Source organism: Trachinotus anak, unplaced genomic scaffold (genome assembly GCF_046630095.1).
Source record: "Trachinotus anak isolate AG129_WGS33_773 ecotype Australia unplaced genomic scaffold, CSIRO_AGI_Tana_v1 ptg000014l, whole genome shotgun sequence".
In the NCBI taxonomy this organism is placed as follows: Eukaryota; Metazoa; Chordata; class Actinopteri; order Carangiformes; family Carangidae; genus Trachinotus; species Trachinotus anak.
Genome location: NW_027273865.1, coordinates 3,163,420 through 3,186,848, shown reverse-complemented (window position 1 = coordinate 3,186,848; position 23,429 = coordinate 3,163,420). Strand labels below are relative to the sequence as shown.

The window sequence follows — 23,429 nt, the reverse complement described above, 5'->3', positions numbered from 1 at the left end:
GTACTGATTAGTAGCTTTGAGAAAATACACCTGTGAAGGTTGAGAATGTTTCATCCTGCAAGATGTTGGTTTTCACACTTTCCCTGACTACACAAGTACTGAATATTCCCACTGTCCAGGTTGTCACGAACACACCATCCTGTCTCCTCTCCTCTCATCTCATCTCTTGTCTCCTCCTCTCCTCTCCTGTCTCCTCCTCTACTCTCCTGTCTCCTCCTCTCCTCTCCAGTCTCCTCTCCCCTCCTCTCCTCCCCTGTCTCCTCTCCCCTCCTCTCCTCCCGTCTCCTCTCCTTTATACTCCTCTCCTGTCTCTCTCATCTCCTTTCTCCTCCTCTCATCTCCTGTCTCCTCCTCTCCTCTCTAGTCTCCTCTCTCCTCTCCTCTCTCCTATCCTCTCCTGTCTCCTCCTCTCCTCTCAAATATTCATTTGGACTCAAGGATGAACTGATTAGTTGGTCAAAGGTCACTGTGACCTCACAAAGCACATTTTTACACACAAATTCATTCACTAATTATGGCAATATTAAAACATATTTAATAGGAAGAAAGATTTTGTGACATTTTATATCCAAAAGGTCAAAGGTCAACTTCACTCTGATGTCATAATGATCTGCCATTAGTCAGGATCAGAGGCTGTGAGCTGATCCTGGTCTCCACCCTGACCCTGATCCTGACCCTGTGGTGACAGTGAAGATGTGCAAGGTTGAAGACGTGTGTGACGCCTCCACGTCGTCTTCCTCTCCACATCTGAAGCAACATTTACTGTCATGGCTGCAACTTCCTGTTCTACCAGATCTGCTTTATTGGCCAGTTGGTGGAGGGATACGACCGTGAGGCGGTCACTCTGGTTTCTCTGCTTCCTGTTGTCTCAGCACCTGTCCTCCACCTGCTCCCTCTGTTCTGCTCGTGCTCGGTTCTTCCTCGTCATCATCAGAGCGGTGACCGTGCCAACAGGAAACCATTCATCAACCTCCAAATAGAAACGCAGCATATGCTGTGAACACACACACACACACACACACACACACAGAAAACACACTGCAGTGTGTGGTGCTGATCAGACAACAAACACTCAGGATGTCTCCCTGTTTACCTGCTGGTCAGTGACAGATGCTCCGCCCACAACACGGGAGGGAAATTATAGTGGTTCTTGTGTTATTTGGACACATCAACAAGAACACTTCAACAGCAACACAACAACAACAACAGCTGACAGAAACTTCACACAACTTTAAAACAGCTGTGCTGTTAAACAGCTGTGTTGCTTTACACAAAGAAGGAGTTTTTAGTTTATTATTTATTCTATATTGTATGTATTTTAAACAGTTCTTAAAGTGTAATGGTCTTAAATAGATGATGCTCCGCCCCTTTTGTGTGCCCAGGTGAGTGATTTCTGTAGTCTCTGTTCCACACAATGTATGTAAATATATGAAGAACAGGTGAGACATCACAATATATACTTACCTCTATTTACACAATTATTTACACAAAATTGAGTCTATCCAATGAAAACATTGACTTTACAGATTTCATAAGTCATTCAAAGTATAACCACATGAAGGGTTGATATCTTCCATGTTCTGTGGATGGAAGTCTCAGACCTGCTGTGGGATCTCATCATTCAGGCCTTTGTAAAGTGAATATCCAGTAAACTTCTCTTTTCCACCTCTCACAGGTAGAGTCACCTTTTCAATACCCTGGATCCTAAATGATGAGACATCATGTTTAAAATCATTAAGATGATCATCTCTCCTGATGAAGCTTTTGTGTTCACTTGTTCTGTTTTAGTGAACGTGTTGTTTTTCCAACACAGGAAACCCACAGGACATTTGATCATGTACATCTCAGGTGGAACATGTGGTGACATCTTTGATAAAGTACATTTCCCAGTGTGAGGATGAGTGAAATATTTACCCTGGATCATATTATTGCACTGAGCACACCCTCTACATCTGTAGCATCCAAGAGGAAGAGGTTTTAATTTATTTACACTGATGTTGTTTTAGCATGTACCAGGTATCTGAGTGGTGGCTCTTTTAAATCCATGGATGTTGTTGGATCAGATGATGTTATGTGTCAAAGTTTGTTTGTCTGTGACAGTTACGGGTGTAGGTTGTGTTAAATATGACGGGTTGTGTCTTTCTCTGAGAAAAAGGTGGTCTAGAGACCAAAATGTTAGGATGATTAATAAATTGTCTGCAGGATTTTCTTTCTCCAGCACAGCATGTAAGAAATCTGACTGTGTGAATATCCTGAAACCTAAAATAAAATGACTGTAAATCAGACAGAGCTCGTGCTACATGTAAAATAGATTTTTTTAAAAACCGAAATACAGTGCATCCAGAAAGTTTTCACAGCGCTTCACTTTTTCCACATTTTGTTATGTTACAGCCTTATTCCAAAATGGATTAAATTCATTTTATACCCCAAAATTCTACACACAATACCCCATAATGACAAAGTGAAAAAGGTTGCCACTGCCACTATATTTTACAAATATATGAAAAATAAAAAACAAAAAAAATCACATGTACATAAGTAGTCACAGCCTTTGAGCTCAGGTGCATCCTGTTTCCACTGATCATCCTTCAGATGTTTCTACCACTTGATTGGAGTCCACCTGTGGTAAATTCAGTTGATTGGACTTGATTTGGAAAGGCACACACCTGTCTATATAAGGTCCCATAGTTGACAGTGAATGTCAGAGTACAAACCAAGCCACGAAGTCCAAGGAATTGTCTGTAGACCTCCAAGACAGGATTGTATCGAGGCACAGATCTGGGGAAGGGTACAGAAAAATTCCTGCAGTATTGAAGGTCCCAATGAGCACAGTGGCCTCCATCATCCGTAAATGGAAGAAGTTTGGAACCACCAGGACTCTTCCTAGAGCTGGAAGCCCGGCCAATCTGAGCGATCAGGGCAGAAGGGCCTTAGTCAGGGAGGTGACCAAGAACCCGATGGTCACTCTGACAGTGCTCCAGCGTTGCTCTGTGGAGAGAGGAGAACCTTCCAGAAGGACAACCATTTCTGCAGCACTCCACCAATCAGGCCTGTATGGTAGAGTGGCCAGACAGAAGCCACTCCTCAGTAAAAGGCACATGACAGCCCACCTGGAGTTTGCCAAAAGGCACCTGAAGGACTCTCAGACCATGAGAAACAAAATTCTCTGGTCTGATGAAACAAAGATTGAACTCTTTGGCCTGAATGCCAAGCATCATGTCTGGAGGAAAGCAGGCACCGCTCATCACCTGGCCAATACCATCCCTACAGTGAAGCATGGTGGTGGCAGCATCATGCTGTGGGGATGTTTTTCAGCAGCAGGAACTGGGAGACTAGTCAGGGTCGAGGGAAAGATGAATGCAGCAATGTACAGAGACATCCTTGATGATAACCTGCTCCAGAGCGCTCTGGACCTCGGACTGGGGCGAAGGTTCATCTTCCAACAGGACAACGACCCTAAGCACACAGCCAAGATAACAAAGGAGTGGCTTCGGGACAACTCTGTGAATGTCCTTGAGTGGCCCAGCCAGAGCCCAGACTTGAACCCGATTGAACATCTCTGGAGAGATGTGAAAATGGCTGTGCACCGACGCTCCCCATCCAACCTGATGGAGCTTGAGAGGTTCTGCAAAGAAGAATGGGAGAAACTGCCCAAAAATAGGTGTGCCAAGCTTGTAGCATCATACTCAAAAAGACTTGAGGCTGTAATTGCTGCCAAAGGTGCTTCAACAAAGTATTGAGGAAGGGCTGTGAATACTGATGTACATGTTAGATTTTTGTTTGTGTTTTTTTTTTTTTTTTTTTTTTTTAACAAATTTGCAAAAAGTTTCAAGCAACCTTTTTTCACTTTGTCATTATGGGGTATTGTGTGTAGAATTTTGAGGTAAAATATGAATTTAGTCCATTTTGGAATAAGGCTGTAACATAACAAAATGTGGAAAAAGTTAAACGCTGTGAATACTTTCTGGATGCACTGTATACATTAACTTCTGTTTGAGACACTGAACAGATGTTTTCATTCTGTGATGAAAGACTTGACCCAGGTGAGGAAAAGGGGGCAGGTGAGACTGAATCCAGATCAGTTTGTATCTGTACTGGACAATCCCAGGATGGAGCCACGCCTCCTTCCACCTTCCTCTCCGCCCCTCAGCCCCACAGAGGAACTCTCCTCCTCATGGAGGTGGACAGTCAGACGTCCCGTTTGGACACAGTGATGCTGGACGTCAGGCTGCAGAGAGGTCAGGTCTGATGATGAGGATGAACTGCAGAGCACAGGACTCAGTAGTGCTGTTGTATTTCTGTAGCTGACCTACATGAGGAGTGAACAGTTTGCTGTACAAGATGAAGCACGTCTGAGTCAGGTCTGTAACATTCACTGTGAGGTCGAACAATCTGTACAGTAAAGAAATAACCTTCTTTTTGTTGTAATGGAATCTGGTTTACACCAAATCAATCAATAAAGGATAATCAAAGACAGCATCGATCCATACTTTAAACAGTTGGATGATGTTTCCTGGTGTTGAGGTGATGACACAAATGTCTGTGCTTCAAACTGGACATGAGGAGTTTGAAAGATGTGGCTGTGTACCAGGGGATGAAAGACACTGTGCAGGTGCATTGTGGGAAATGTAGGATGCTATGTTTTTGGAGTTTGACCCACATCAGTCAGGACATCTCTGCTGCTCAGATGTAATCTGTCTCACAAAGGACCAGACACTGAACCAATGCAGGACTGATGTCGGGGGTCAGGGGCCAGGGGCAGTTTGGAGACTCTTCTCTATCATCATCATCATCATCATCATCATAAGGAGGCGTCTGATTGGTCCAGATTCATCCTGCAGCAGGACAACAAGTCCAAACACAGAGTCATAGAGAACTATCATCAGAGACCAGAAGAACCAGGAGTCCTGCAGCAGATGGTCTGGTCCCCTCAGAGTCCTGGTCTTAGTCTCATAGAGTCAGTCTGGATCACATGAAGAGACAGAGACTCTGAGACAGAAGAACTGAGGCAGGTTCTCCAAGAGGCTGGAACAACCTACCTGACGAGAACCTGAAGACCTGAGAGCAGGTGAACTGAGGAGACCTGGAGCTGGTTTAAAGGCAAAGGGGGGTCACAGCAAATACTGGTCTGATTCAGGTTTTTACTCTTTAGTGAACTTTGGATGAAGGTGACTGAGAAATAAAAACTGTTCCTAGTTTTATTTAAAAAATAAAAAGACCCTTGAAAACCTTCACACAGGACTGAGGGCGCACACACACACACACACACACACACACGTCAAGTGGTGGTGCAAAGACACATGAATTCAGGTTTGGGGTGAAATCCCCCCTTTACCACCCCCAGATATTAAAGGTTCCCGTCTCTACACAATCATCATCATCATCAACAACTTCTTCATCTCCACCAGGTTCCTGTCTCTTCACCATCATCTTCATGTCACCTTAAAAACTCATCCGGTGGTGACGTCACTGTGCTGTCCTGGCTCGAGCTGCAGCAACACGGCTCGAGCAGAGAGAGCGAGAGAGAGAGAGAAATCAGCAGAAGCGCGCGGACACGGCACAGGTGAACGCACGAGCCTCAACGTCCGCAGGAGGAAAAATCGGCGAAGAAGAAGAAGAAGAAGAAGAAGAAGAAGAAGAAGCAGCAGCAGAAGCAGAAGAAGAAGAAGCCGCGGAGGATTCCAGAGAAAACGCCACGGTTTGTTCCTGTTTATCCGCCCGGGTCGGTGCCTCCCTCCTCCTCCTCATCCTCCACCTCCTCTTCCTCCTCTTCCTCCTCTCTCCCGCCGGTATTGATCCATCAGTTGATCAGCGGATCAGATCGTCTCCGGCTCGACGCTTGTTGACCACAGCTGATTCAGGAAGGAAGGCGGGATAGAAAGGACGGAAGGAAAGGAAGGAAGGAAAGTAGGCAAGTGGACAAGACCACCGAGCCGCAGCACACCGGGAGATGGAGGGCAAAGAGAAGGCACCGGCAGGTAGGATGAACGGAGGGAGGGAGGAGGGTGGAGGGATGGGTGGAAGTTTCCTGACACTGGAGGGATGTATGGGAGGAAGTTGGTGGCTTTTTCCCGTGGAGGAGAGGTGGATGGAGGGGTGGAGATGCTGATGGGATGGAGCTATGATGGATGGAGGGATGGAGGGATGGAGGGATGGAGGGAGTGATGCATGTTGGGTAGAAATGTACTGCGGTATCCTGCTGCCCTGCCTGCCACTGCTGCTCACATCCTGAATGCAGCTGCACTGGAGCTTTTAGGTGTGGTTATTATGGGATGGGGTGCAGTGTGTGTTTGCGTGTGTGTTTGTTTTTAACCATACGCCTGAAATGCTGAGAGCAGCCTGATGCAGCAAAACACACAGAGGGAGACAGACAGGTGGGCTGAGGGAGAGACAGGGGCTTAAAAGACAGAGACAGGTGAGCACACACACAGATAACAGGTCAGAAAGACAGACAGGTGCTGCGGGCAGACAGGTAGGAGAGTGAGTACACAAAACAAGGCGGTAAGACTGACAAAAGACTCAGACAGGCGCCAGTTAAGGACAGACAACAGGACAAGGAGACAGACAGGTGCACTGTGAGAGAGACAGGAGGACAGAGAGAGGTACATATGAGGTGCAGAGAGACAAGTCTAAGGTCTGAGAAAGAGACAGTGACAGGTTGTATGGAGCAGAGAGACAGACAGGAAAGTTTGACATGATAAAAGGATGTAGAGACAGGCAGGAGAGTTGGGAGACAGACAGGTGGTCAGATAGACAGGAGGGTCAAGAAATCAGAGGAAGATGGAGAGACAGGTGGGAGGAGGGAGACAGTTGAAAGGATACAAAGCTAGAAACAGTGAGAGAGAGACAGGAGCGCTAAGAGACAGATATGACATCAGAGAGACAGTCAAATGTGCAGACAGACAGTTTAGAGGGACAGATAGTAAGGTTGACAAATGACAGAGAGAGAGAGACATGTGGGCTTAAGAGAGAGACAGGTAGTCAGTCAAACAAAGATGCATGATTCAGGCAGACAGGTCAGATGGTGGAGAGACAAAACAAGATGGTGAGACAGAAAACAGGACAGAGAGACAGATATAAGGTGTAAGATATGAGAGGAGGGCAGGCGTGAGGGAAGAGACAGACAGGAGGAGGACAGCTGAAAGACAGACAGGAGGGCAGCAGAGAGACAGGAAGGGCGAGCAGCAGAGGAAGTGCGAGACAGGTGGAACGCTGGGAGAAAGACAGGAGTGGATGGAGACAGACAGGAGAGGAGGAGGACAGAGACAGGTCAAAGTGCTGGGAGACAGGTATGAAGACTGAGAGGCAGGTGGGACAGAGGGGGAAGAGAGACAGACAGCATGGGGGGTAAGACAGGGAGTGTTAGGGACAGATAGCAGAGATACAGAAATGAGACCTGAGACAGACAGACAGGTGAGACACACAGATGAGACAGGTGTGATCTAAGTGTGTTTATTTGTGTCTGGGCGTGTCCTGAAGAGGAGTCCATACAGAGTGATGCATTCTGGGAAGTGAAGTCCTCTGGGCCTGTTTAGTGTCAGCCTCTTAACCTGTGTCCTGCACACAGACCTCAGCCTGTGTCTCAGTCCAGATGTTGGACCTGACCTCAGTCTGTGTCTTAGTCCAGATGTTGGAGCCGGTTTGATTCCTGGTGTAGACGTGATGAACCTGTTTGTGTCTCACTCACTGTTGTGTTAGTTTGAGATTGTCACAACAAAGTGTTGTGTTGTTGTGTTTGTCATTGTCATTCTTTATCATCAGTGTCCACACTGTGGGTGTGTGTTAGCATCGAGCTAACCTTAGCATGTTGTTAGCGTCAGTGTGGACTCATATGCAGCATCCCATGTGAAAAAATCAATGAAACAACAACAATCAGACGAACAGTAGGACCCTACAATGAAAACACAACCAGGAAGTTTTATCATCTACATGAGACACACACATGAGACTTTTGTTTTAGTGTTTTGAGAGAAGCTGAAGCTGACCTCTGAACCCTGTGAAGACATGTGTACAGACGTGTGACCTGCTCATCTGTTCAGAACAAAGTGTGGTCGTCGTCTGTTTTCAGATTCATGGTGGTTTTTATTTAATGATCCAATATATCGATTCTTAAATCCTGAGCTTTCAGCCACATTGTGTGTGTGCAGCGTTTTCTTGTTGGAGGTGGTGGAGTTATGGCTGCACAGTGTGTAACATGTCGACAGCAAACACAAAAAGTGATTTTGAATGAAAAAGGTAACGTAGGTGAAGCTGCTGTGTGAGTTGCCCTGACTCACTGTGAGCTGGATAGCAGTGTGTGTGTGTGTGTGTGTCTGTGTGTGTGTCTGTGTGCGTGGACCTGCTGCAGGTCACAGGACTGAGGGGACAGGAACCAACAGAGCTGCTCACTGGTTGAATCTACACTGAACAAAAATATCAGCTTTTGTTTTTCTCAATTTTTCATGAGTTAAAATTAAAGATCTAATTTTTCTACACACAGAATTTCTCTTCAACCTTCTTCACTAATGTGTTTAAATCAGTGTGAGTGATCACCCCTCCACCTGACAGATGTGTCATATCCAGATGTTGATTACACAACAGGATTATCACACAGGTGTGACTCAGGCTGCTCACAATAAAAGGTCACTTTACAATGTGTAGTTTTATTTTGAAAAAAGACATTCCTCCACCTGATGTAAGTGAATCATTCTGACTTGACTCAGATGAATCTGATCAGGCTCAGTTTCATTTAAACAGACCTGAACATCATCTGTCCTGTTCACAGCTGCACGTATCAGAACACGTGATCAGCGTCAGGCCTCCGCTACATGTGAATGTAAATCACGGTCGGTGGTGATGCACCTGAAGCAGCATCATCTCAGTGGAGGATGGAGGAGACTCACCGTGGACATATGAGTGTATGTGTCCACACACTGCACCTCCACAGGTTTGAACAGTCAGACATCAGTCAGTCTCTGATCTGATCCACACCAGACACTTGCGCCTCAGTGTGAGTGGGGTCTTATTGTGGGTGTGAGGAAGCAGACCGGGGTAGTGTCCTCCGGTCCTGATGCTGCTTCCTGTCTCTGCGGCGTCTCTTGGCTGTGAGAGGAAGCCAAGTGGAAAGTGTGCTGATGTCAGTGAAATGTCTGTGATGCTTTAAGCTGAGGAGACGGGAGTTAAAAGCCGGAGTGAGTCAGCTCTCTGCTGTTCATGAGACAGCTCATAACATAAACGCTGGATAATATCACTGCAGCTGTGGCCCAGCACCATCTCAGCCCACCTGAGCTGTGATGTAATACAAGGAACTGTTCAACCTTTTGATGAACACACTTTGTTTCAGATGGAGACCACTCTCATGACTGTGCACTAAATATACAGCTGCAGGTCCACTCAGCTCAGTGTAATGTGACAGGACATTGTGGAGACTTTTATTTTGGGGGTACAGGTTGACATGTCCTGTTATATTACTTTTTTTTCAGTGATTATCTTCTTGATGAATCGATTTGTCTATAAAAAGGTCAGGAAACAGGAAAAATCAGCCCAGGGTGACGTCTTCACCTGTCCTGTTCGGGGCAGCGTGGTGGTGCAGTGGTCAGCACTGTCGCCTCACGCTGGGGGCTTTCTGCTGATGTGTGCAGCTGTAACCCCATTAGGTTTCTGACTACGTTTTCATAGCCTAGCCTGTTAGCTTAGCAAAATTTTCATAGTCTAGCTTGTTAGCTTAGCTTGACCTCTGCTGCACTGCAGCTTCTCCTCTGAATGGATGTTTCCAATGTGGCTTCATTTGCTCGACACGAGTCAGTAAATGATTCCTTCAAACACAAACTACTGGTGTTCATTTACCTGCTGCTGATACAACCTGCTACATCATGGTGTTGGAAAGTTAGTTTGGCCGCGGGCCAATTTTTTCCTAACTCATTACATAGCAGCCAGAAAATAATCAAAGACTAAATTTAAGAAGCTGATTGATAGAAATGCAACTTAAGTTAACTTTATTGTGTGGCCACAGTCACATATACATTTGACTGACTCATTGAACTTGTGTTATTTTTTCTTAGTACATCATATGTCTGCTATTTCAGAGGTCTATCAAGCAAGCGACAGGACCCTAACCCTAACCCTTCCTGTCAGAAATTTTCATAATAAAAGCTAAAAATTTGTTTAAATTATGGAATTGCAAAAAAATTGTCCGCATGCTCCAGTACATAAACAGATAGCGCTACAGCTCTGAACAACACGACACGACGCGACACGACGCGACACAACACAGGGTCAAACCCTCTGCATTAGCATAAATACTGGAAGCGGGGGAAACAGCTGGCCTCAGCTCCTCTGAACTCTCTGATGAACAGATGACACAACACATCTGTTTAATCTGTACAAAAACCAAAGTGTGAAACTGACACACACTGGTGATCGGCCGATATCTGTCATTATGAGGTAAATGATGTCTGCACTTATGAGGCTGATAAACAAAAAACGTCTGCAGATACGTGCAAACATTTAAATAACGGTTTGTTTGATTACTGACATGATGCAGACAGTGTCCACAGCTGATTATTGATGATTGATCACAAACCAGACCTCATATGTGACGTGACCTAGGTGTCATCATGAAAACTCCACTGGACTATTGTGATCCTGTGTACGAACACGGTCTCCAGTCTTCATCATGGTCCAGACGCAGCTGTAAAGATGTAGCCTGGTACCCCCACTCCCCATGTCTTAGCCTCTCTTCACTGCCCCCCCTGTTCACTTCGGGGTCCAGTTTAAGACCCTGCTGATTGTTCTCCTGGCTCTTCATGGTCTGGCCCCACCTCACATCACCTGATTCACTGCACTCCTGGACATCAGATCTCTCATGTCTCCGGTCACGACTGAAACTAGAAGCTGAGATAACGTCCATGATTGTGGATCAGAGGAGCTCCCTCCATCTCAGTCTTTAAATCCAGACTAAAGACACTGATCTGTTGTCATGTAATTCTGTATTTGTCCCTGGTTGTTGGTTGTTGTTGGTATATTTTAACGCCCTCTGAACAGCACTTTGCTTGAGCTGTGTTTAAATGTGCTTCAGAAATAAAGTTTCCTCACTTCACAAACACTCTGGGTCACTCAAGGTCACAGGAGGAGACTGCAGTTGTGAAAAAATATCAGCTGATGTGTCATCATCACATTTTCTAAACACTTAAAATATAAATATGAATATCAGCCTCCTGTATAAGTCAGGCTGTACTTGTTTATATAGATGTCACTGTGCAGGTCAAAGGTCACAACATGTGGCAGCTCCTCCTGTAGCAGAACTACACATCCACCTGTTCTGTCTGCTGATAAACACCTGAGTGGAAACAACAGGAGGTGAAGAAAAGTCTAGCTCTGTGATGATGATGGAGGTGGAGGTGGAGGAGGAGGAGGAGGAGGAGGAGGAGGAGGCTGGAGCCTTTATGACAGAGCTCCATCATGTTCTCCACCTGGTTTCCATCGTCTGAGCATTGATTGGACCTTCTAACAACCTTCTTCTTCTTCTTCTTCAGTTGTTAAATGGCAGCAGCTGGAGAGTCATGTCACCATCAAGTTCCTCCTCCATTGATCCAATCAGGTGCAAGATGTTCAGTCAGCTGATGTGTGAGTGGAGGACAGAGCTGTCAGTCATCTGACCTTATGATCTGAGCCTGTCTCAGATCCTGAGGATCAGCTGGCCTGTGACAGGGGGCTAACGTGACCACGTAGAGCAGTAATGTGTGTGTGTGTGTGTGTGTGTGTGTGTGTGTGTGTGTGTGTGTGTGTGTGTGTGTTGGAGGTAAAGTCAGCTTCAGTTTCAGTGTGTGTTTGTTTACAGCACACAGATCTGTGTGTTGTATTGATTCTGGGATCAGATCCACACAGTTCAGGACTGTAGTGACCCACTGCCCAGAGTGGAGTAACCTGAGAGACTGAGTGGACACACACACACACAGCTCCTCTGGGACACTGTGTGTGTGTCTTGTCAATTTCTGTTTGTGTTTCCATTTATCAGCTGAGAAACATTGAAACACTGTCTGACTCACGTATGTGTGTGTGTGTGTGTGTGTGTGTGTGTGTGTGTGTGTGTGTGTGTAAAACTGATTCTGGAGGATTTATTCAAGTGTCACGTTTGGGGGAAAATGTGAGTCTACACAAATCAAATAATATAAGATACATTTTAATGTTTTTCTTTCATTCTTATGATTTTTTCAGCCTTTCTGTTTTTCATCAGACAGATCAGTAAACAGGCCTCAAATATAAAGAGTCACTGGTGTCTGTGGTCATTTCCTGTCGTGACAGCTGTCCAACGACTCCTTCATAACAAGACTCCAGTGTAACGTGGGAACAGATGAGACTTTTCAGCTGTAATGACCTGTTGAAATCAAAGATGGCCATCTATAAGCTCCACACAGCCTCTGCTAAAATTAACTTCCAGCTTCAGGGCTGAGTGACAGCACTGATTCCTTCTGTTCACAAAGTCCTGATTTGATTCAATATGGATTCAGTTTGAGGTGTTTCAATTTTTCTGAATGAGATTCTCACTGTGACTTCTTCCTCTGACCTGGTTCATTATTAAAAATACAGCCACGAGACATCTGTCCATCCCATTCTTGTGAACATCTCAGTCACGCCTTTAGGGAACTTCTTCAAATCTGGCACAAACATTCATTTGGACTCAAGGATGAACTGTGATCACGTGATCAGATGTTAGGCTGACTTTATGAACACTTTGATCATGTTGAGAATATGACGCAGCATCAGACAAACATCAGCTCAGTGATGTCAGATGATACCATGATGCAGTAAGTTGTAATCAGTGCGGTGTTAAGTGACAACATAGCTAAACTAGCATTCTAGGCTATAAAAACATAGCTAAGCTAACAGGCTAGGCTATGAAAATAAGGTGACCAGATTTCTGAAATTAAACCATTTCCAGCTCGGTTGTCAATATATCATTAAAATATCCAGTGTTTTTATCTATCACATCAAAAGGGAAAGGGTTTCATGTACTTTGACCATGGTAACTGTTGTACCGTAAAAATTATGGTGATGGTCGACTGATAAAATTGTAAAAAAAAAGTTAAAGTAAGTACTGTAGACAGTGACACAGGTTGGACTATTAATCCAGGGTGATTTATATGAGATAGGAGGAAATCCTCCTGATCTCCCCTGGAGTTATGAACTCTAAGTAATGAGTGAGCCAGCTAACAACAAAAAGACAAAAAAATAAATAAAAATGTGATTCAATATCTCTAGTTTGATGGTTTTAGCTTCATTTCTGAAGCTGCTGTAGCTAGCAGCCAGCCCCCTCTGTTAGCCAAAACAAGCGCAACGCTAGGCATCTGTCTGTCTGTCTGTCTGCTGCCCATCTTTCTCTCTGGTCTGTTTTTAATTTACAGTTACAAATGGGGACATTTCTGGGGACAGCTCCAGCTGCGGACAGGCCACCAAAAATGTCCCCGGTCACCCTATATGAAAACATAGCTAAGCTAACAGGCTAGGCTAAGCTAGCTGTGTAACAGTGTGACTCTGTCATGTTTGTGTGTGAATCATCACAGATGATTGAAGGATGAATGAAAGAATGAACCATTTCATCACTGAGCAGCTCAGAGGCAACCAGCAGCTACCACACAGTGTTGAGGTGGAATGTGTTACTCAATTCATGATTGACGTTTGGAAAACAATCAATACACCTTAAATGCCAATATGACAACTTTGACCATTTTATTTTTTTTTCATTCACCTCTCTTCATAACAGATACTTTTTTTATTTCATTACCTGGAATAAAAGTGTCAGAGTGTCGTTCAAGTGCGCTCCAGCAGCACCTCCTTCTTGTTGTGCAAGAAGGGTCACGTGAGCCTAATGGGGTTACAGCTGCACATATATTAAAAGATCATTGTCTAGATTTTATGAATCAATATTGGATTTTATTCAAATGAGGATCAATTTTAATCAGACATTAGATTTTTTCAACTAGTGGCAGACAGCACCGATGGTCATCAGCCTGGAGGTCTGGACTCTGAATCAGTGACGGTCCACAGCTGTATGAGACCGAGAGTTTTCAATCCACATAATGATGAGGGACACAGGTCCAACTTTTAAAACCAGAGGATTCTACCAGGAGGTGACCAGTGATCAGTGTGATCGCTCCTGTCGCACACACACACACACACACACACACACTCCCCTCCTCCACTGCTGGGAGATGAAAATAAACAGCATGAGATGCTGAGCTCAGCACAAACCGGCTGATGGGGGTGTGTGTGTGTGTGTGTGTGTGTGTGTGTGTGTGTGTGTGCGTGTGTGCCCCTCCCTGTTTTATGGCCTTTTGTTCTCTGTACTGGTTCACAGTCTCTGTCTCCATCTCTCCCAGCAGCTCTCAGCTCTCCTCTTGTCCTGGTGTCAGATTTTCATTTAAATTTGTGAAACCTTCATCTTCCTCATCACAGAGCTGATGACACATTACATCATGCACACGTCCATATAAAGCAGCAGGTGCTTCAGAGGCACATGGAAGCAGATCCAAGTCTCACGGACCAGGGTCTCACAGACCAGGGTCTCACAGACCAGGGTCTCACAGACCAGCGTCTCAGGAACCAGGGTCTCAGGGAACAGGAAACTGCTGAGAAGGAAAAGTAAACTAATCCCTTTAAATGTGTAAAAACTCTGAACATCTGATTCTTTCACAGTTTTACAGCAGCTCATCTACAGGATCATTAGATCAGATTATTGACAGAAAATTAATAGGCAATAGTGTGTGTGTGTGTGTGTGTGTGTGTGTGTGTGTGTGTGTGTGTGTGTGTGTGTGTGTGTGTGTGTGTATTTATACAAAAAGTCTTAGATCTTTTATTTCAACTCATGAAAAATGGGACAGAAGTGTTCAGTATCAGATCATTGAACCTGTGCTTTGACTCCTTTTATTGCTTTTATCACCACTTTCCCTGATTTCCCATGATTCTCTTGAAAAACACACACAACAGTCATCAGACAGTGTAGAGATAATCATCATTGTATATTTGAAAATTAAGGTCACAGTTATTATCTTTCACTCTGAGACTGAGAAACTGATAAAAGGTGAAGAACAGTAACAGACGTGAAGAGTCAAAGAAAAACACGAGGAAAACTTTAGTGTTTGTTGAGAGTTGATTCGACCTCAGGTCAATCTACAGCTGTTCACACAAAATCACAGCAGCTCCTCACATTGTGTGTCTGTGTTGAAGGTTGTGTAGAGCTGCTGTGAGTGAACACTGGAGCAGGAGATGGAACTTCAGAATAATCCCAGATGCAGTCCTGTGCAGAGCGTGGTGTTTGGCGTCTTCAGGTGTTGTAGACTGAGCTGTTTGTGTTGTTTGCTCTTCTTCAGGCCTGATGTTTGTTTAATTCTAAATAAGAATAAAGAATAAAATAAAGTAAATGAATAAAGAATAGAAACAGTATCACAGAAGACCCACAGTAAAGCAGCTGGGCTTCAGCAGAGTTGTAGTGAACCCTGAGCATCTTCACAGAGTTACTGTATATCACACAGTATATGAGCAGGAAAAGAGAAAGGAGCAGTTACACAAACAGACACACAAACTCTTTAAGTATGGTCACAGGGTGAAGTTGTAATCACACGATAAATATATATGTGTTTATTGAGAGTCACAGTCAGAGTTGACTCTGGGTGATCTCTCTGTGTCACATGATCTAATTTCAGATTAATCGTACAGATCAGCTCATTAAAAGTTTCTACATTTAGATATTTAACTTGAAAACTTAAGTCGCTACCAACCAGCTCATTGTGAACTGTTAAAGAGTTAGCTGCTAACTGTAGCAGGAGACAGCAGTCCTGGTTCTGCTCTGCAGGTTCGGTGAGTTTGGTGCAGTGCCACATGTGAAAGTTCTCCACCAGACCAAAACAAGCAGTGGACGCTTGGAAACAGGAAGCAGGGCTGAACTTTCAAATTAATGTACTTATGTATAGCACCTCATAAATAAAACACAGGGCTGTCCAAAGAAATACTACATATGATCTAATCTAAATGTGCATTGTGGATAAAGAACAGTAGTGAGCTGAAAATATTCAAAAAAAAAGGGTCAAAGTGGCTGAAAGACAGCTTCCAGTCAGAACTTTCACAATAAAACCAGAGCATAAACAGGATTCAGATCGTGGACTGTGATTCTACTCAAAAAGATTTGTCACATGATCTTTGGACCAGATCCCCTACCCCTACATCTGATCATGTTCATGTAAAGACAAGAAAAATGTACAAACCTTCATCTTGTTGAAAACCATGTAGGTCCCATTTTAGGAAGATGGAATTTTCAGCACAATGATTCGTTTTTGTTCAAACTGATAAAGTTTTACTTTGTGCTGCTGTTTATTCATAATAATAAGAAGAGGACACAACAGAGCCTGCAGCCTTTCGGGGTGCTACAGTATTAGCAAGGAGCCTGATATCACTTAACATAATCAATGGTAAAGTGTTAGCATGTGGCTAATGGATGCAGTGATGGGTGATGATGTTGTCTCAATTCCCTTAATGCAACCTCTCTGTTGATGGACAGGATGGTCTATAAAAACGAGGTGTGGTCCTTTAAGAGCATCACCATGGAGACAGTGTGAAGGAGCAAGAGCCAGCGAATGAGAGTATATGTTAGAGAGGAGGAGAGCGAGTGAGCATACCCTTAAAATGTATCGTCATGTAGAGAGAGAGTCAGCAGACCTCTCAGTTATTTATGAGGCTCTTCTGGAAATGGTCTCACACACACACACACACACACACACATTCTCACTCCCTGCTGTAGATCAGGGTTGATGAACGGTCTCATGTAATGCTGCTGTGTGGCTGCAGCAGATGAACACCACGGACATCTCTGCTGCATTAACACTCCCATCAGCCCCGGCTTCATCTCCAACCACTCCCTGTAACAGGAAGCATTTACTGCCTTGTCAGAATAAAAGTCCTGACCTGCATCCTCTGACCTGTTTGTTTGTGACATTGAATTTAAAATCTGGTGTTACAGAGAGCTGAGAGAGTGAAGAGTGAAACCTGAACAGAGTCTTGTTCAACAGGAAGTCAGGCCTTTATATGAGGAAGGAGAACTAATCAAATATCAATGTTTATTCAGAATTTATGTTTTAATGAACACCATTTCCCATAAGATCTGGACACTCAGAGCTAAATGTCGCCTGTCACTCAAAGAGGCCACGCCCTCAAATCTCCATTGTCCTTAATAAAATATAAACAGCTGAGTTCTATAAGATTCAGCCCGTACAGTTGTCATGAAGGAGGAAATCAGCTCTAGAGACCAGAACAGTTTCTGTCCCAGGCTGTAAACATGTTTCTTTCTGCTGTAAAGTTGGACATTTGAACATGGGAGTCTGTGGGGACTGACTCACTGCTGGAGCCAGACTCTAGTGGTCATTACAGGAAGTGCAGTTTTTAGCTCTACAGTGTTCCAGTCCTGGAGGTTGAAGCTTGGTGGTGGAAGCAGCTCCCTAGTCTATATTTCCTTGTTGTTGTTAAATCTCTCCTCAGCTCTGAGCTCAGTGATGGCTGCTCAGGTTTGAATGGTGTGTTTTCCAGGGTGGACGTTTGGAGGGTGGGGTCCCTTTATGATCCTTATGGAGCTTCATCTACACCTGTCACTCCTCTGTTTCCTTTATGCATCACATTGTTGTCCAATAGTATCCATCACCAGCACAGGTGTGTTTATAGGGCTGGACTACAGCAGCGGGGCTGGGCTGTGTTGAGTCTGCAGACTGTTTGTGTTAATTAGGTGAGACACAGACACACTGCTGCAGTCAGAGGAGGTTCAGTCAATCAACACAGTGAGAACACCTGTGCTGGTGCATTGGGGGATACAGTCCGTACAGTGTCACTGTTGTAGTCTGATGTCCTGAGTGTTTCCTGTAGGTGCAGTGAATGCAGCACAGACGTCCATCTTAAGTGGCTGTGAGTGAAAACATGTTTTAACAGTAATAATTCTTCAGTGTGCTCAGTGTTTTTATTTAATGTGTGTGTGTGTGATGAAGCTGAGAGGAAACACACTCGACCTTCTGGTCTGTGTGATGATCAGAAATCCTGAGTCCTGTGTTTGGACTTGACTGCAGCACAACAGAAATCTGTTTTTGGATTTAATGTTTTTCTTCCTAGTCTGTGTGTGTGTGTGTCTTTGTGTGTGTGTGTCTATAAGCTTCTTTGTGATAGTGTATAGAATACACACACACACGCACACTCTTATTGCTTGGGCTCTGAGTATTTCACTGTCCCACCCACACTGCTGCAGAGCTGCTCCCCAACTGCACACACACATGCACGCATGCACACACACACACACACACACACACACACACACACACACACACACACACACTGCAGTAATCCTATAAAATGCAGGTACATGAAAATTAACTGTGAGGTGAACAAACTGAAAAGCAGTGATACAGCAGGAGCAGTTACTGATGGGTGGGTGGGGGGGTGGGGTTCATCATCCTCTCCCCCTTCGTCACACCTTGCTACCTCGTCCTCTGCTGCTGTCTGCCCCCTGCTGGTCAGACTGAGAACAGACTGCAGTGACACAGCAGCATCAGGTTCATGATGATGATGGTGATGATGATGATGAGTCAGCCACATCAGAAATCAACATTTTTATAGAAAAAAGTCAACATCACAACAGAACAAACTACTAAAAAACATGTAAAACACAGCTGGATAACTGCCACACAACAGCTGGATAACTTTTAAATCCTGATCCTGCTCCATCCTCCATGAACAGAAACCTGTACTTCTCCATTAGAAGTTCACCCACCAGGTCTTCACTCAGCACAGTCATTAACAACACTGCTGCAGTCCACATCCTGACTCTGAGACTTTAACCAATCCAGCTAATGTTAGCCTCCGGCTACACATCAACAATGCTAACACTCTGTGAACCTGAAGCAGGTGAGTAAAAACTTTGTCAGTTCAGCAGTAAACTCCTCCTGTTCTTCTTCCTTCCTCTGCTGATGCCACTTCTCTGTTTAATCATTTTGCTGCTAACTGAATCATGCGGTGGCTGAAGAACTTGCTTCTTGTTAAAAGGTTGGGAAAAAAATTCACACCCACTAACAGAAGTTACCAGAAATAACAGGGAGCGAGCTCATTGGTCAAATCAGGATTTCCCAGCAGGCCTTACTCCATTAATTTTGAGAAGAAAGGAACCAGATTAAATAAGTGGTGGGGTGACATAAGATTTATTTTAATAAAACATTCAGTTTTGGAACATTTCAATGAGGGGAGCAAAAATATAAAAGACTGTGACTCAAAACCGAAAGTGTGATGGGCCCCTGACAGCTGCGGGGCCCCGGTGCACCAGCTGCACCATTGGTAGTTACACCGTTGGTGACAGATGTTTATCTTGTGCTTCTTCTTCTGGGAAAATGCCTGACAAGTCAGACTGCAGGGATCATACCACCAACCTGCTCCATCAGAGCTGCTTGTTGGACGGTGGAACAGCTTCAGGTCGGTCTCTGATATAAATAGTCCTGTTCTCCCTTCACTCTCAGAATAACCCCTCTCCTCTTACTGCAGGATCACATTCACACACAGACCTGAACCCAGAGTGGGATTCCAGACCTGAACACAGACCTGAACAGACTATCAAGGCCACCCAGACTCTGAGAGTCTGACAGCAGCGTCTTGTGCTGACCTGTGATTGAATTATTAAAGGCAGATCCAGGATCAATTACCATCACAAATTATTGTTTGGTGGATACTCAGACTGGTTGTGGATCAGAACATGATACCTGCCGACGCCGTCTGTGTCCCCTCCCCCTCTACGTGTCACACACGACACAGCCACCAGGCCACGCCTCCTCCCCGTCCTCTCCTCTGCTGCAGTAAAATGAGTGAGATCATTCATGTGGAGCAGCAGCGGCTGTAGGAGTCTGAAGCATGTGGTGTGATTCATGCTCATGACAGGAACATATTTCACCACAACACTCACACTGTTAACACTAGGAGCTGCTGAACCAGAGCCCGGACTCTGGCTCGTTAGGGTCCGAGCACCAGAGGACCTCGGCTGCTCTGAGGACAAAGACTCTCCCTTCAGTCAAAGTCCAGAGAGTCCAGATCCATGTGTCTGAGGACAGAGGAGGTGGGGAAAGAGTCCTTTGTGCTGTTTACTGTGTGTCCCTGTGAGTGTAGCTCAGTGTCAGTGAAGCAGCTGGGCGGTGTGTCACATGGGCGTGAACACCCAGAGGTATGTGCACCAGAAACAGACCCAGAGACCAGACTGACTCCTCAGATCCTCCTCCGAGAGTGAAGCTCTGCTCAGTGAAGTGACTGACTCATTGATCAGCTTCCTCACTGACAGCCTGATTAAGTGACTACCTGATTAAGTGACTGCTGCTGGACTCCTCTAATCTCTGGTCTGAGGCTTCAGTCTGCTCTGAGTCCAGCCTCTGAGCTGAGTCAGGTTTCTGTGCACCATGACCCGTTACTGCAGCCTGTTTCGTCGCCTGTTGTCGGGGGAGAGTAAAGGAGAGGAGGCAGACGAGGAGGAGGGCAGCGCTCTCAGAGAGAGCAGCCAGCAGGGTGAGTCCGCTTCAGCAGGTAGACTCAGGTACTTGATGGACTAGTTTAACTTCAGAGTTAGTTTGTGTTGTTGTCTGGTTGTGTATTTGATTTGACTTTCAAATTGTAAGGGTGAATCACTGACACACACTACACTTCTGTTACAAACATCGTCTGCACAAAACAGTGAACATGTCAGAACCACTGGGAGCCTTCATGTGGACTAACCTGAAAGGAAGGACACAGTAAAAAACTAGCACTGGTACATTTGAGATTAAAGGTCCATCCAGTCTTAAGGTAGATTTTCATGTGTTTGTGATTATAAAGCAGGTCTAGGTTCTATGTTAATACTGTGAAAGTATCAAAGCCTCAGTCCACAGAGAAATGCACACAGCCTGTATTCAGAAACTGAGCCTTAAAACCAGCCGTCAGGACTTCTGGAACTTTGTGATGTCACAACAAAAAATAATCAAACAATCACCACCCTCAGCCACGCCCCAAGCCCCGTCCACCTGGACCCACCACCCAACCTTGCAGGATTTGGTTTCTCTGAGTGTTTACCTGAAATCTGCTATATTTTTATTGGATCACTCAGAAAACAGTCAACCAATCAGAAGAGAGGTTCAGAGCCTCTCCTCTGATTGGCTGACTGACCTGTTGTTACTAGAGCTCCAGAGAGAAGCCTGAGAGAGGAGATGTAAAACTACACTGAGATAGTTTTTGGTAGTTTCCTAGATGCCAAAGGTCTGTGGAAAAATTAACCAAAATAAAATGAATGTGCGGGAGACACACAACCAAACAACGACAACACATGTAAATGTAAATGTAGATAAACAGACAAATGTGTCTGGATGATGGAGACTGGATCAGGTTTCATGTCAGTCTGGTTTTATCAAACCTGATACTTTACATGTTTATTCTGTTTGTTTCTTGTGCTCAGGTGTGTGTGTGTGTGTGTTTTCTGTGTTTTCTGTCTCACAGTGTGTACATACTCTACAGGTTTGTGTGTGCAGGTGTTGTGTGGCTGCTTCAGCTGCACTGCAGAGAACATGCAAATAATTGAGAAGAACATGCAAATACAGATGAAAAGTCTGTCCACAGTGTAAGTCTGTGTAGTGTGTAGAGTGTGTGAAGAGATGTCGACTGTAGCGTGGGATGTAACGCTGTAGAGGAGGATTGTGTGTTCATGTACACACTGTCAGTGTGCAGGATGAAGAGGAGCATCACAGTGATGATGTCAGGCAACAGGCCCCAGTGTTTGTGTCATATGTTGTGTGTTAAAGCAACAATGAGCTGAAACAACTTATGATTGAATGTGTCACTTCCTGTTCCTGTGCAGTCAGCTGTGTTCCGACTCAGCCTCTGTTCAGCTCTGACTTCACATGGGTGCTCTGCAGAAACACACTCTGCCTGTACGGAGCACAACACCGCACCACAGAGGAGGACACACACACTGTAAGAGCTTGTACACAGGCAGGTATGTGTAGGTGTGTGCAGACCGTTGTAGGTGCTGACTTCTTACATTTGAATGCTCCTCTTCCTCCTCCTCCTCCTCCTCCTCCTCATGTTATGTTAGATTATAAATATCAGTGTTAATGACTCTGATCAGGTCTCAGTGTTTCACACCTTCATCAGCTCATAACCGACCAGGCCTCACTTCTCAAATGTCTCTTTACACACACACACACACACACACACACACACACGTGCACACCTCTGCACGTGTTGCTCTATAAAACACAGTGAGATGACACTGACGTCCTTCAGTCGTCTCGTTGGAAACTATTTGCAGTTTGTTCTTCCTGCTGCAGTGTAGTAGTAACAGCACAGCTGTGACCTCAGTGGTTTGTGTTGCTGAACACAAACATCTGATATATTATCAGCTCACAATGTTTATTTACTGGTGTAGAGACAGTCGGGGCTCGTTGTGTGGGATTAACCAGGTGAATGGAGATGAACAGCTCAGTGTCTGCAGACCAGTGTTCAGACCACCTGCTGGCCTGAGACCAGCCACAACTGTGTCCACCTTCACAAGGATTTTCGATTCAGAAAAACATAGAGACCAACATTTTTAACCTGTGACAGAAACAGAACGCACAACTAAAATTACCTCCTCTGTGTGTGTGTGTGTGTGACCTTGACAGTGATGTCTCAGTTATAGTTACAGTATCATGTATTTCTGTCTGAGCAGCTGTGGGTTTCCTCAGGTCTTTCAGCACCTCGTATATTCACAGCTGAACCTTGGACCACAGTTTGTTGCACAGTGGTTGACATCATGTGACTATCCATAGAGACACACTGTGACTGTGACATCACATTGTGACTGTGACATCATGTGACATCATGTGACTCCCCATAGAGACACACTGTGACTGTGACATCATGTGATTCTCCATAGACACACTGTGACTGTGACTTCCTGTGACTCTCCATAGAAACACACTGACTGACATCATGTGACTCTCCATAGAAACGCACTGTGACTGTGACATCACACTGTGACTGTGACATCACACTGTGACTGTGACATCACACTGACTGAGTCCTGCAGCAGGAGTGATATTTACTCACCTGTGTTCAGATCATTGAAGTGAAGCAGAAGTGATGAGTCATATAAGTAAAGATCAGCTCGTTGCTAATGTTGCTAACTGTCAACACAGTGTTGAGGTCATGTGACGTCTGTTGTTGTATCGGTTATGACCACAGTTTGAGTGAAGGGGTCATCACCATCTCTTTGTCTCCCTCTGCTGATCACACTCAGCATCTCTCCTCCTCTGTCAGTCAGGCCTGTGTTTTACACACTGACTGGAAACCCAGTCACAGTTCCATACAGTCGTGGATTACTGAACCGGCCCATCATGGGCCCAGAGGTCAGGGGTCAAAATGTCCCAGAAAGAAACACAAAG

The 23,429-nt window shown here is 44.9% G+C and overlaps 1 protein-coding gene across 2 annotated transcripts in view; it reads left to right on the top strand.

Moving 5' to 3' along the window:
- Positions 1-5,421: 5,421 nt before the first annotated feature.
- LOC139631992 (fibroblast growth factor 12-like) overlaps positions 5,422-23,429 on the top strand; it is a 54,610-nt gene continuing 36,602 nt past the window's right edge. The window contains exon 1 of one of the 2 annotated variants that reach the window (XM_071496701.1): positions 5,422-5,978. In XM_071496701.1, coding sequence (XP_071352802.1) covers positions 5,951-5,978 — 28 coding nt within the window. In that variant the 5' untranslated portion in view covers positions 5,422-5,950. Of the gene's footprint in view, positions 5,979-19,978; positions 20,545-23,429 lie in introns of those variants that run through there. The other variant, XM_071496700.1, reaches the window with a different exon arrangement.